Source organism: Pinus tabuliformis, chromosome 9 (genome assembly GCF_031772625.1).
Source record: "Pinus tabuliformis cultivar Carrire ecotype Pingquan chromosome 9, CPIR1, whole genome shotgun sequence".
Taxonomy (NCBI): domain Eukaryota; kingdom Viridiplantae; phylum Streptophyta; class Pinopsida; order Pinales; family Pinaceae; genus Pinus; species Pinus tabuliformis.
The window spans coordinates 1,761,031,945-1,761,047,726 of NC_142307.1; the positions used below are offsets into that span (position 1 = coordinate 1,761,031,945).

Consider the following 15,782-nt stretch of genomic DNA (forward strand, 5'->3'; position numbering starts at 1 on the left):
GCTGTCCAAAAATTCAGTTTGTTGTCCAAACTGAGTTTGCTGTCCAAAAATTCATTTTGTTGTCCAAACTACTCTTTGCTATCCCAAACTATTGCCTATTGTTCAAACTGCAATTTTCAGCCTGTAGCTTCGATACCATGTTAAAGTTTGATGACTAAAAAGTTTCCTACAATCCCAACCCGGTTTTGATTTCACCGTAGTAAGAAACAATCTCCACAATCTTAAGATTCTGCATCTCAATCTCTGGTTTGGTTTCTCGCTGGGCAGGTCAGCGACTGACAATTTTGGACCATGTAACCTTTTACCAAATTAATATAAAGTGTCTTACTTGAAAAAAACAGTTCCCTTATGTATTACACTATGACCTACGGGAATTAGATAGGTCACTAAGTCCTCTTAGGACTCATTTCGTAAGAGACATTACACATAACTGCACCATTGTCTGGAAAAGTCTAATTGAAGCATTTCCCATAGTAGGATCGTGGTTAGCTTGGCAGATTGGGAATGATAATAAAGTGAGAATTGGTGGCGATCCATGGGTGGGGATCCAACAAAGCTTTACCCTTTCTTAGACTCTTAGTGATCATATTTATTATATGAACATTCACTTCCTATGGATAGCTCTGCTGAGTTACAGGTAAACCCGTGGCAAGTGGTTTGGAAGATGACAGAGAACCTAGACTTAGATGGAGTTCAGGCACAGGAATGGACTGCTTATACTCAGGCATTAATCTTAGTGCTATCAAATTGAAGGACAGTAATCACTAGTGCTATCATATTGAAGGACATTGAAGATGAGCCAGTTTGGACAAAATACCAATTCACAGGTGCATATACAGCCAGTCTTGGTTGTGCTTCACTGTTTGTTGAGGATGTAAAAGTAAAAAAGAATTTTGGTGGCAGCCAATTTGAAAGATAAAAGGTGCCCCAAAAGTGAAGTTGTTCTTTTGGTTAGCTTTCTCCAATGAGGTACCCACATAGGACATCCTAAAAAAGATGGGCAAGGTGGCCCCTGTTGAAAATTAGCGAGAAAAGTGATTCCTTGATTTGTGCCTTAATTCAAGAAGTCAAAGTCAAATTCATTTTTGTGCATGGTTGAGTTCCTGAGTTTCCATAAAAATTAGGAGTGCATGAAGCAGTTAACTGATGTGTTGAAATTGAAAGTCAAGTTCTTGGATTTCTAGTGTGAGTTAAATTTGGAACTGAAAGCTTCACTAGAGTTAGCCTACTAAATTTTAGGAGGATCTAGTTAACTAGTTTTGTTGACTTTTGTTAACTAGAAAAGCTCCAGTTCAAATCCTTAATTAGAAATTCTCTAATTTTAACCATTCGAATTGCCTTTAGAAGAAGGAACAAAGGCACAAGTTTAATCACTGTTTTGGTGAGCATGAGTTGGTGAGACCAAACAACAAGAAGCACGAGGTTGTGTGTGGAGCTTGTGAGATAAGGTGAACAAGCCTAGGAAAGGCTTGTCGTAATTGGAGAAGGACGAATTCCTTGGGTAAGGAAGTAGAGATTAGAATTCTTGCATAGGTTTTAAGCTTATATTAAGTAGGAAAGACAAGTGTGTCTTTCAGATTGAAACAGTTGCATTGTAAGAGATCTAATGCTCAATTTTCTTCAATAAAATTCTCATCAAGCAAAGCGTTTTCCCAGCTGGGTTCCCTAGTAAAAAAAATTGTCTTGAATTGTGTGACTGTGTTTTATTTCTGTTCCTAATTCCGCTACAAATTTAGTAGAGAAATTGTGTTTGTAAGAAAAGAAAGTGTTTTTCAGATTGTTCTTATCAGCAGATCAGAATTTCATGGAAATTTCACAGCCCCTAGCATTTGTATGCTGTGTCGTGCACATGAAGAGAACATTTTCCACCTATTAGTAGGTTGCCAACCTGAAAGGAGCTGGCAAATGGAAAGGGGGTTCTCTATCAAAGGCTTTCAAATCACGGTATGAGGACAACAAGGTAGGTGATTTACAAGGCCTTCCCCCTAGTGCTATCAAATGGGCCATATGGCAGTCAAAAAACAACATGATCTTCTAAAATGCTTCATTTTCTTCCAAACAAGATCTTTTGAAAGTTTAGTTCTGTTATAAGGACTACATAGACAATGCGAAGGAACCCCGTCATCGCCAAATTGGCTGTCTTCTTATAGATCGGCATAGATCAATCTTAACTCAGGATCGGGATCTATCAAGCACCAAAAGGGCTCAAATCCTTTGAGGTGCAAACCTTTCCTCAAGTTTTACATTCTAGAAAAGGTTTGCACCTTAAAGGATTTAAATCCTCTTGGCGCTTGATGGATCCAGAGATACAATGGATCTATGTCGGTTTATTGTATTATAGTGACCCCCATTTTAAGTTTTTTAGTATTACGGTAGGCTAAATTTTCATTTTTCATTTTTATTGAGGATACCTTTTTTTTATTTAATTTATTAACATTACAGCCATGACACATGATCGTAGATGCAGTTAATTACTCTCTATGCATTACCACAGATGCGTCATATCAAATTCATTAACTACGCAAAGCAAAGAAAAGTACCACAAAGATTCCCTTTGGTACAGTAATACCTTTCAGCGTTGTTATTATTACTTTATTTTTAGTTTTGTAAAAAATTATATTGGACCAGACGTTCGTTGTGGTTTTTCGATCGCTGCTGCTGCGCGCGCCTTGCACAGCCCCATCTAGGTCTTCCAACCGCGTGATCGCCTTGGCCTTTGGCCTCCCGCCATGGCCCCTCCGAACGCTTCACTGGAGGTGGCCGACCCTCAACAAGCTTTCTCTGATCTGGTTAAGTCTCTGCCTCCGCAGCACCCTCGTCCAGCAATTTCCAAGTTTGTTAAAAAGTTGGATGTGTTACAAGAAGTAAATTTACCTCCTGCCCTTTCACTTGCAGAAAAAGGACTCATTGGACAATTCACGGGCCTCTGGCCATCTCCAAAGACTGTGCAACGATGGGTTGAAAGGAACTGGTCTGACAAAATTCAAGGCAAAATTTCCATTAGATTTTGTGGGAAGGGGTACTTCACCTTCCATTTTGAATCCAAGGAAGACAAGGATTTAATCTTTAGAAATGGGCCCTATTTCATGGATTCCAGAGGCCTGTATCTCAATAAATGGACCCCAAATTTTGACCCTGAACTGGTGTTCCCAGCGCAGTTCCGGTTTGGGTCCAGCTCCCTCACCTCCCTCTCCACTGTTGGGGAGATGAATTGGTTCGTGCAATCGGGAACGCAGTCAGCAAATACATTGATCGCAGTGAGCCAAAAGATAATATGCAAGCCTGTGCGCGGATCTATGTGGAAGTGGACCTTGGCAAAGGCCTCCCCGAAGCCATCAAACTCAAAGTGGACGATTGGAGCCATATTCAGCAATTGGATTACGAGCAGATTCCATTCAAATGTAAGGCATGTCATGAATACAGCCATTTTGCCAATCGTTGTCCTAAACTTGTTGATGTTGAGAATGACCCACAAGAAGAATAGTGGGAAACAGTTAAAAAAAAGAAGTCGGCTCCCATGTCCAAAGCCCCCCCCTAAAGCAACCCCCCCAATCTCTAATGTAACTCGCCCCTCTTCTTCCTCCCCTTCTTTATCTTCCCTTCCCTCCCTCTCTCAACCTCCGCCCCCTTCTTCATCCAACCCCTTCTCTGTTTTATCCCCCCCTGAAATTCCTCCCCTGGATCCCTCTCCCCCTCATTTGATCCATTCAGATGCCATCGAACCCTCTCCTCCTCTGGTTATCTCCTCTCAGACTTCCCTTGATCCTCCCCTTCTCAGGATAACCAAGAGTTCCTCCAAAGATCATGGAGCTTCCAGTGACTCTCATAAGAAACTTGGGCTAGGCAGGAAATCTGCAAAGCAACATAGAGATGAAAATGCTCAGAAAGATATAGCAATGGGTATACGGAACCCAATAGAATCTTACATTCTAGGACAATATGACAAAGAGAGAGTAAACAAGGCCCAAGGGGGGCGAGCACCTCTCCGTACCCCACACACCCAATGATGAAAGTTCTATCTTGGAACAGTAGGGGTCTAGGGCACCCCTCCAAAGTAACAGCCCTAGGAGACCTTATTCATTGTGAGAAACCAGATATTTTTTTGTTACAAAAAACAAAGCAAGGTCAGCAGGAAATGATTGAAATTATTGAACAGCTGAGGCAATAGAAAGGCAGCATCAGTGAATCAAGAGGAGCCTCCGGAGGAATCACTACTCTCTAAACCACAGCACATGGAACTACAGATCTGAAACTGTTAATCAGCACTGAATCAAAACAGTTTTAGAAAACAAAGTAGATAAACAAATTATAGTCATCTATAATATCTACGCTCCAAATCATTATAGAGATAAGGAGTTTTGTTGGGAGGACCTTAAAGCCAGCATAGATGCAGAAAAAAACTTTAATATCATTTTTGGTGGAGACTTCAATCTTATTCTTCATGCTAATGAGAAACGAGGAGGTAGTTTCTCTCCTGATCCCTACAGAATTCACTTGGAAAATATCATGCAAGACCATGACCTCATCGATGTAGTTCCAAAAAACCGAAGGTATACTTGGAGCAACTGCAGGTTGGGCATAGGCAACATTATGGAAAGGCTGGACAGAATCTTAATCAACATCACGCTCCTCTCCTCCTTCTCTGTTGGGTATGCCAGCATCCTTCCTTTCTCTGCTTCGGACCATTATACTATCTCTCACTTTGGAAACCCACTGCTCTCTCGAACCCATTCCTTTTAAGTACAGCTCCCTCTGGAACTGTATTCCAGCAGTCAAAGATATTGTGCAAAAAACTTGGAATCAGCATGTAGAAGGGTCCCCTGGTTTCATTTGGGAATCCAAGTTAAGAAAAACCAAGCAGGTGATAAAAGAATGGGCAAAAACTAGTTATAAGGAGCCCGAGAAGATAAAAAAGGAGATCAAGACCAATCTTAATTGTATCCAAAGAACAATAGAAGAGCACGGCCTCTCCCAGGAGAACAAAGAGCAAGAAAGCGACCTTTATCTACAGTTGTGCCGTGTAAACAGAGAAGAGGAATCAAAATGGAGGATAAAGTTGAGGCAACTCTGGTTGCAACGGGGAAATAAGAACACAGCTTTTTTTCACAAGCAGACAACAGTTCGAAAAATAAGGAACAATGTAAGCTCCATCTTGGACGCTGAGGGCAACCGTCAAAATACTCAAGATGCCATTCGTAAGGTTGCCCCAGTCCATTACCGAGATCTCCTAACTGAAACAGAAGAAGAAGACTACACAGATCTGCTTCAATATCTTCCCACTGGGATCAACAAGGAAATGAATGACAGTTTGAATAAGGAGATTGATGAGGAGGAGATAAGAAGAACAATTTGGACACTCCAGCCAGATAAAGCTCCGAGGCCAGATGGCTTCCCCATCTATTTTTATCGAGCCTTTTGGGGAGTTATCAAAAAAGACTTGACCAAAATGCTCAAATGGGTCCAACGAAAGGGAAAAATTGGTGGTTACACCAATGCCACTCATCTTGCTCTCATTCCCAAAGAAAATCGACTTTCTTCATTGCTCGATTTCGGCCCATCTCCCTCTGCAACTCTTCTTACAAGATCTTGACCAAAATCCTTGCTTCTCACCTTAAATCCTTTCTCCCTTCTCTCATCTCTGAAAACCAAGGGGGGTTCTTGGCCAATAGACAAATTACTGATTCTATCCTCCTCGTTCAAGAAGCTGTTCATTCGAGCCAATCTAGAAACGAGAAAGGGTTTATCCTTAAACCTGATTTGGCCAATGCTTTTGACAGAGTAAGGCACTCCTTCCTCCTGGCTGTTCTTAAAAAGATGGGCTTTGATGCGGTCTTCTTAAATCTCATCAAAGCTTGCATTTCTGGGCCCTGGATCTCCCCTCTTGTTAATGGCAGACTGGGAAATGCTTTCCAATCATCCCGAGGACTTAAACAAGGTTGCCCTCTTTCACCTTATCTTTTTATTCTGATGGCTAAATCCTTTAGCAAAGCGCTGGATTTCAATCGGAGAGTTGGCCTCATCACAGGCATTAAATTTGGGAATGGAGTTAAAAATATAAACCACTCACAATTTGCTGATGACACCTTGTTAATTGGAGGAGCTTCCACTATAATAGCCCGGCGCTTCAAATTTCTTTTAGATAAATATATGAGATACTCTGGTGGATTGGTCAATCAGCTGAAAAGTTGCATTTATGGATGGAATACTACAGCACAGGTCCTTCATAATATTGCCAATATTTTTGGAGTCTCTTGCAACTATGATTGGACTCATTTCACTTACTTGGGCATGCCAGTGAGTGTAGGTCCTTTGAAGGCAAAAGTATGGGATATTGTTATTGACAAGATGAAGAGAAAAGTGCAGCAATGGGGCTCCATTTGGCTCAACCCAGCTGGCCGCCTCATTCTCCTCAAATCAGGCATTTCCTCTCTACCTTTATATCAATTCTCTCTTCATCAAGCTCCGGCCTCTTTTCATTATAAAATGGAAGTCATCCTCCGCCAATTCCTTTGGCAAGGAGGGAAAAATGACAAAAAGAAATTCAATTTGGTTAATTGGAAGCAAGTCATCCAATCCCAAGACCGAGGAGGTCTTGGAATCAGATCTCCCAAATTCCTTAATCTAGCATTCGGAGGCAAGATTGCTTGGAGACTTATTACTGGCTTCTCTGCCTGGTGGAAAAGGGTGTTGGAAGTTAAATATTTAAACTTCCCAAGACAGCAGCTTCTAGATCAAGATATTCCTAACAGAGATTCTTCTAAAATTTGGCGTTTATGCAAAAGAGCAATTCCTTTCATGACCGAGAACACTTCTAAAGTCCCCAAGGGAGGTGCTGATATTAATATTGGAACTGATAAAATAATGGGCAGGCAACCAATAAACAGTCATGATGGAGTCAATCCCATTCTCACCTTTTTTGATAGCATAGGCATCCATCACTTGGATCAGATTTCCCAGTGGGATCCCCAATCCCAATTATGGTTAGGGTGGTCCTTTCCAGCCATTCCCAATGACCTCAAGGCAAGTCTCCTTGCTCTTCAATCTCATCTACATAATATAGCCCCAATAAAAAAGAATGATTTAGATGGATTTCACTGGGATCCATCTGGATCTAATTATACCATCCAAGCTGCCCATCAGTACATCTGCAACAATAACCATCCCACGCCCATATGGAATCACTGGAAAACGGTCTGGAAATCTGAGGCCCTTCCTAAAATTAAATTTTTCCTATGGATTCTTCTTAAGGGAAAAATCCTTACTGCAGAGAATCTACAAAAGCGAGGCATCAATGGGCCTTCTCGCTGCCCCAATTGTCAAGCTGCCGAAGAATCCATTCAACATCTCTTTATTGCCTATCCCTTTGCCAGCACCTGCTGGAGAAATTTATCCTACACCGATCATATCCCTTGGAATAATCAGGACTCCATAGGAGAAGCTCTACATCAATGGAAAAAGAATTATCCATGGCAGCATAAAAAGAACAACATTGTTAAAAGGGTCTGGGATACCCTTCCTTACACTATGTTGTGGAACATCTCGCTGGCAAGGAATCGCAAAGTGTTCAAGGACAAGGAATCGACCACCAGAAATCTCTGCAATAAAGCAAGGAGCCTAGCTCTAGAAACCATATCTGTTAAAAACCAAAGAAGCATTGATATCACTGATTTCAGCGTTGAAGAATGAAATTTCATTGGTTACCTTCTGGATAAAAACAACAGTAACCAGATTGGCATCACCATTAGCAACAGACATAGCAATGTACACCATAAATGGAAAATCAGATTAAAGGAGGAAGAGTTTGCAATATGGCTCAAAAACTGCAACAGTTATTATCTTTTTCTTGATGGCGCTTCAAAATCAAATCTTGGAGTTGCCAGAGCAGAGGAGTTATTTTCAATGCCAATAGCGATCGCATAGTCTCTTATGAATGGAGGCTTGGGCACATATCCAACAATAGGGCAAAGGCTTTAGCCCTATATCAAAGACTCGTCCAGCTCAGTAAACTTGGTACAAGTACAGCCTTGATTTTCAAAGACTCGGCGGTAGTTATCAGCCTAATGGTCCAGAACAGGAAATCTTCCAACGTTCTCCTCCAACAAACCATTAGCCGATGTCAAATTTTGAGCCAGTCATCGACTGAATTGCGTTTCTTCCATATCCTACGCACCCTCAATAAGGACGCTGATTTTCACGCCAACAGAGCATGTACCAGGTCAATGGGCAACCTCCTTTGCAATGATGAGGAAACACACCAATATTTACCATGACAAAGAATTACCTTTGTATCATTCAGATTTGCAGTAAATCTGAGAATCCTGACATATGGAATTGGTCAAAGATTTCTCAGATCTGTTCCAAGGGCAAAATCCGCATTGGGATCCGGTATCTCCTAGGAAATCTCATAGTCATGCTCGAAATCAATCGATCGGCCATTTTGTTTCTTATCACCCATCCCTCCCTAACTCAGTTGTTCCCCTCCCGTGTTTTCCCACGCTTCTCCTCTGCCCTTCCCTTCTCCCCTCTGCCGGGCCCTCTACATTCCTTCTCCTTCTTATTCGCTCCCCCTCCTTCCTTTCCCGCACTCTGTCTTCTCCCTACTCCTTTGATCTGCGTCCCCGACTTATTCTTCCCTCTCTGCTGGCCGCGTTCTGCGCTAAAGCCAGTCAGCTTATTCCCATTCTCCTGGTTCGTCAATCTTTCGCATCTGTTCTTATCCTCTCAGATTGCCCCCAAGAGCAGTGCTTCTGGTCCGTTCCCTGGGTTTTTCAGAGCTCTCAGCATCATCTTATATCCGCATCAATGGCGAGGAGCGAGGACTGTCTCCACTGCGCTGACCTCCAGGCCAAGCTGGAGCAAATTCGTGCCCACCAGAAGATCTTGGATGCCAAGATTGACAATCAGAATCGCCTTATCAATGAAAAATATGCAGCTGAAATCAATTTGCTCCTTCATAGAATCTCTTCGCTGCATGAGCAGTTCAATCAGCTTTCCAACAGGTGCAGTCATGCTGAAGAATCCATTGAAATTCTGAAATACATGATGGAAAAGAGAAATGCAGTTCCCACAAGCTCTTCAAGCATCAAGCAAGCTGATGTTGACGACAAACTTGATGAGTCCACTGCTCGGGAAATCAGCCACATCAATATAGACTGAATATGTTTTGTAAATGTTGTTATTTACTGTTCCAATTTGTTAGGATTTATTTCTGGTCAGTTTTTTTCAAAAGCCCAAAAGGCAGGATAAAGGAGGAATTTTGTCTAACTTGTAACTCCTTCTCTCCTCGCTCTTCATGGCATATCATTATATACTTCAGAAGCTCAACCTCCTTACTTTTTTCGGAAATATAATACAGCAACCGACTATGTTAAAAAAAAATATTAAAATTAAAAAAATATATATATATATATATATTGGACCAACCATCAACATTACAATGTCTTCAATATCGGGTTGTAGAATTTGATATGTATTTAATTTGCAAATGTAATTATGTTTGTCAAAGTCAATATATATCTTTTCGTTAATTGTAAGTCTATATCATATTTATTTTCTTTTATATTAATTAATTTTTTTGAGCCAACATGTGTTACAGGTGTGACACATCTCACTCACCTGGGCTGTAGAAAGCACCTCTCAGAGCAATGAATCCAGCCCTTGGGGTTTTTTCAATGGAACTTCCCAGAAGAATCCTGGAAAATGTGGTGGTGGGGAATGCCTCTTCTTCAATTCTGCTGATTGCATTTCCTTCTTGTTGGGCCTAGATGTTGGATCCAACAACTAGGCTGTGTTATCTTCCCTAGCTGTTCTTCTTAGAATTGCAATAAAGAAAATGTGGGCATGTGGGCAGATTAAAGGTTTATGGTGATTCTAAACTCTTCGTGGATTGGTTAAAAGGCAAGACAAATCTTCAGAATGTTTGCCTTCAAGCAATCATGGACCGGGTCTCTGAAATAAGAATCAGATTTCTCTCTTCTTCACCCGTGATTTCTCAGAGAAGAATTCAAAGACCAATTCCTTATCAAAATATGGTGTATCACTAGAAGTCCGGTATATCAAGTTGCTGAAAGAAAAAGAGGGAATCAGTTCTGCCACTCCTCTCTATTTTCTGTAATTTTGCTCAATCTCCCCCACTATTTTAGTTTTTGTGTTATTCTCAAATGTTTTTCATAGCCCTTAAATGGGGGTTCCTTGGATTTATTGCGGGCTACTCTTGAAGCAGTATATGTAATGGCCACAGGCCAAATCTGGTTTCCTTGTTGGTGGTCATTAAGACTTCTCGATGATGATGTAGCTGGTGACAGCTCTAGACAAACGAGATATGACCCTTTGGTAGTTAATAGGGTATTATGCTACGGCATAAGTACAAAATGTAATGTTATTCTCTTTTTTGAAAGTAATACATTACACTTTTTCTAAGTAGCAAAAGTGATGTGGCAAGAAACCAAGTGGAAATATTTCCAACCCCTTATAGAATTTGCATATAACAGTGGATATCATATGTCTCATAGATTAAGTCACTTTGAATACTAGAGACTCCTACAAGTTGGGACAATATAGAAGATAAAATCACTTTTGTACCTGAAAGCTCTAGGAGAATAAGACCTGATATATATATAAACTTAAAGTATATAGGAAGAAGAAAATACCAATTTTAGAGAATAAATAGAGAATTTCAAGTCAGCATTCCTTTGAGCTAAGCTGAAGCAAAGTGCCTTACAATTGGAAAAGTGCAAGAGACTTTCAGACAAATGAGTGAACCATTTGAAATATTAGAGAATATTGGTCTAGTAGCTTATAGAAAAGGTTGATCGTTGCATTACCACCTAGAGTTAGAGTGCATCACATATTTTATGTTTTGTTGCTAAGTATATATCCAAATCACTGTGGAGTGGGGGTAGGAAAGATGGCAGAAGCTCTACCTCACCTCTATAGAGCAGTTTTCTTGTATAAAACCCTAGGAAAAAAGGGGAGTCTTCTCAATGATTTCTCCCAGCCATAGGATGGGAAGGAATTGCAAGGAGGGGGGATTCATAACTCGGTGGTTGTGTATCATTGTTTTATTGAGCCTTTTTTGCAAAGGCTTTTGTGAATCCCTTTTTGTGCAATGCGTTTTGAAGAGAAAGGCAACTTGGGTTTGTAGGGATTGCCAATCTCAAAGCAATTTTTATGGTGGCATTTGCTAGTCATAGTCAAGATTCTGTGGTTTTCAACCTATGGATTTAGCGTTGTTTATTACTAGCTCCCATGGAAGTAGAAAAACCCCTAATTGATTATGTATTCTACTTTCCTCAAATAGGGAGGAAGCATGAAGGACTCTTAGGCAATAAAAGATAGCACTTTTTGTTCATCATCGTATAGTGGGGGTGCAGTTTGTAGAGTTAGTTCCTATCGAGTAGAAGTATTGAGGACATGCTATTGTGGATTAGACCATGCAAAAGTTTTCACAGCACTATTCACTGTGCAAACAATGAATGACTTAATGATCACATATCCTTGGTTGGTTGAGTAAGGATGAATTGAATGCTAATTCATGTGTATCTATATACCAAAAGTCTGTCTTGAAGGTGTGTGCACAATCAGTCCCATAATAATTACGCTCCGCAATTTTCTTATTAGATGTAGCATCATTGTTTCAAAATTGGTGAAAATTCACTGGAGCAAGAAAAGCAAAAAGAAAGAAAAATGACATTTTGCCCAAAGGAAATGGTCAAAATAAAATCATCATATATCCTTTTTTGAAAGCATACATCTTCATGATTGTCTATATCACATAATACCAGAACTCTTTTTATTGTTTATCCCTTTTCAGAGAAATAAGCTTCCTTTGAATATGACAGAAAGGAAACAAGTTCTCTCGTGTTTATAAAATTCATTTCATCATTTGGAGGGCAGCATTCGTCACAAAAAATGATCCTATTCTATGGGCCACCTTACCTAAGTCCTGAAAATAAACAAGTCAATAAATTGTGAACTTCTACTTTCTGGAAAAGATTCGCTACAATGCTCCAGCACAAACCAAAGACAAGACAAAAACAAAGGCCTCAGTGATCAATACGCAAGGTTGAATATAGTCAGCCTTAAGGATCATCTAACCCTTCAACAGGAACCGTAAATTACATTAACCATTTATTCAACACTCAAAGCAAATTGTAGGCAAGCAGGATATATGAGAAACCACACAACTACAATTTGAAATGCAACAATTTGAATTCATAAAAATTAAATGACTATCATCTAGCTCAGGTGCATAGAAATAATAGATAAAATATAAAGACACACATAATGTGTACACCAATAATTGAATCCATATTTATGTTTTAACTTCTAATATTATTATTTAATTGTACAATGCACAAATCCACTACTCGAAAAAATGGAAGTATGTGACTCACCTTGTGGAAGAGTTCCCTATCATGTCACATTGAAAGACTTGATGACTCATCATCTACAGTAAGAGAAGCAATAAACAAATAAGTTCGAATCACATTATAAATTTACTAGAATATTTTTTTAACCAATATTTGATTTACTATATCAAAAGAATTAGAACACTTAACAACAATTGAAAATGTTTAATATCCAATTTCAAGATCTCATATTGCTTCAAAGAGTGTTAGGGCACGCCATGAAAACAAACCTTGTTTGGCATTACCATTATTCAAGTAGAGAATCACCTTGGAAAAAAGTATGTCGCACCTGCCACTTTGAATAAAATGCATATTTAGTACACTGGAAAGAATCAAAATGTGCAATTGTTGTTTACACCATGTCATTTTTACTGTCAATCCATAGTTTGAATCTCTCATCCCCATCACATACTTTTCCATTCTTCTTAACTCACTGTTAATATGTATACCAACCAATGAAGAGAAAAAATAAACTTAACAGTTTGATTCTTTCAGGTTAAACAGATATGCAATTGACAGACAATTGCCAAATATGGACACTAAAAATGAAAAAGGCATCCATGACAAGCAACAATTACCTCTTTTCCTTAGATTGAAGGCAAGCAACCATTCATCCCACACTAACTAGTAATGTCCATAGATATATCAAAGTGTATTTGACCACTCAAGAACCTTGTGCACTAAGTAAACATTAAAATAGATTTATTGAGATCAAAAAATCACGTCATGATTGGGAATGCCTTACTAGCATTAGAAGTCATATATTTACTTGTAAGACAGGAGGATTCTGCACACGAATGTAACTCCAATCTTGCAAATTTTAATAGCAAATTTTACAAGCAGGCATTCAATAAGAGAGTATTAGACATAATCATGTTGAGAAAGAGCATTTGTGTTTGTGAAGGAGGCATCATCTCTCTGTTCAATTAAATGTCAAGTAATCATTTATGTTTTATTGATGTACGCAAGACCTTGTCAAAATGATTCACTAGAATGATAAAAGAGCTTGGCACAAGATCTAGGCTAAATCTAATAACCTTATTAGAATGATAGCACTCTACTCTTTGCATTCTTCTCAAGAACCCACAAAAACTAACATTTAACAGAAAAAAAATGCCCATAAATGAGGTAAATAGGGATAAGCTAAGCGAGGAAGCGTTGAGCAATTGAAAGAAAAGTGGCAGTAACTTCACAACTAGAATCTAGCTATGGAAAATACTTGAAAAAGAGCTTCCAGAAGCTATAATGAAGGGACGGTACTATTAGAAGCACATCACTGCAATTACGAAAATTAATGATCACTACAATTATCATAAGTACAGATGTTCACCTTATCAAAATAAATCATATATATTGAATACAGACACAACTTCAATGAGAGGATGCAGTATGTCATTATTTGCATGGTTTGCTACAAATCAGAAACCACTAAGCATGTTATGTGGCGCTGTATGGATCGCTACTATGTACAGTACCCTCTTTACTGCCCCTCTTCGTTGGAAAGGGGCCCTTTCAGGGATAAATGAATGATACGACAGATGGGAAAGAGTGTGGTAATGGAATCAAACTAACCCACATCTCCTTCTTATGGAAAGGATGATGCCGAGCAACCTTTCATGTGGTGACTAATCCATTTGGGAGGACTGACAAGTTTTTAATCAGAGGTGGTTATGCAAATCTCAGCAGAGTATGCTGACCCTCCTCATTTATTTAGGGAGGGGGGGCTTGTGTGACAGCCCTATGGCTCCACGATGTGTCATTCCTGATGTACATTTTAAACATTTAATAATGAAATATTCCATGCATTTTAAATAATAATAAAGCATTCTACTCCGATCTAAGTAATCAGCATCCTCATAAATGCCAAGCGAGCAGTATCAAAAATACAGACAGTAATATAGTATGATTTTCCCCAATATTAGCACCACTTTCCCCAATCCGTGTACAGGACTAAAATCTCAAAATCTTCCAACCTCCAAGAGAATAACCAATTACAGAATCTAAGAAACGGATTATATCGTCGCCTTGCCATAAGCTTCAAATCATTTTTCAGTCATTTTCCTACAGCCTTCTTGTTATGGTACCTAATTCAGCATGCATGACTATTGTGAGACAGAGATGGTTTATGAAACATTACTCACTCAAAAGGTTTCCCAATTGAAAGCTGGCTTTGAAGTACAAGTATCCAGGTTGATGTGACAGCATCCTTTCCCACTCTGATACTAAGATCACCAATGGTTTCTACAGCTTGCGGCTGCTGTCTATGCGATATTGCAAGTATCTTACCACAGTGGCGTATCTTAAATGGGAATTCATTTTACATATATATTCCCACCTTTTTCTTATTTCTTAGTTCTATTTCAGATCTACCGAAGCAATTTCAAATGATTTTACTGACATATTTGCAGAGAAGCAACCCATAATTCCTATGAATTTAGAAGAATGGGTTTTGTACTAATAGCTAAACATGGTCAGGTGCATATACAGCTTAAACATCGCAGACTGAGAAAGCTGGCAAATAAATTTGAAAGGCAACTGAATCGAGAAAATGGTTAGCTAGACATGCAAACAAACCTTACTATTTCTATTTATCTACGATTAGAATTTGCGTCACAGCTAAAAACTATAACCGAAACAGAAAACCAAAACAAGATATTATTAGGAGATGGAAGATTGAAACCCACAAACGATACACATATTTTTGATAAAGGAGAATTGAAAAATAAGGGCAGTTGGATATTTTGAAGAGCCTTCAGTACATACCAATACTGGCTCGAGCGGTTTGAGACAGGAGAATTTCAGCAGAGAGCATGTATTCAGTGAAAACTACAATGCTTGCGGAACCATGAACGCGTTTATTTATAGGAGGAAGGATGTATGCAAATTACGTATTGTATGATCTCACCCTGACTTCTTTCCAAAAAGAGACAGAATCCACCCAATTTCCTTCTTGTTGCAGAGGTAGGAGTGCGTTGACAACCCTGAACTAGTTGGGATGAGCTCCCACTAGCCCATGGCTAGATTAAAGCCTAACTGATAAATCTTGTTTTATACCATAAAAAGTGGACAATTCAATATCTGTCCGCAGATTATTTTGTTTTGTTGTGGTTTTTTGTTTTATAATTCTTCATTCAGATTATGTCGCATTTTTGAAAATGGATTGACTTTAAAGTTGAAATTTTAATGGTGGTTGCAGTTGTTATAATGTTGGACAAAAATTTTACGATAAAAAGAGTTTGGTTAACCCATCTTTTATTTATTTTTATTAAATAATATCTACCTCAACCATTTCATTAATATTATTGATTAAATAATAAATTTTGATAATGATTTAGAATTCTTTATTGATTAAATAATAAATTTTGATAATGA

At 39.0% G+C, this 15,782-nt stretch overlaps 1 protein-coding gene across 4 annotated transcripts in view; it reads right to left on the reverse strand.

The window, feature by feature from the left end:
- Nucleotides 1-15,471, reverse strand: part of LOC149155814 (L-aspartate oxidase 2-a, chloroplastic-like) — a 142,190-nt gene extending 126,719 nt beyond the window's left edge. Inside the window, exons 1-3 of one of the 4 annotated variants that reach the window (XM_089446036.1) lie at nt 15,174-15,471; nt 12,656-12,699; nt 12,396-12,448 (exon numbers count right to left, since the gene is read on the reverse strand). In XM_089446036.1, coding sequence (XP_089302162.1) covers nt 12,396-12,448; nt 12,656-12,658 — 56 coding nt within the window. In that variant the 5' untranslated portion in view covers nt 12,659-12,699; nt 15,174-15,471. Of the gene's footprint in view, nt 1-12,395; nt 12,449-12,640; nt 12,706-15,173 lie in introns of all 4 variants that reach the window. The other 3 variants (XM_089446034.1, XM_089446035.1, XM_089446033.1) reach the window with 3 other exon arrangements.
- Nucleotides 15,472-15,782: the final 311 nt, after the last annotated feature.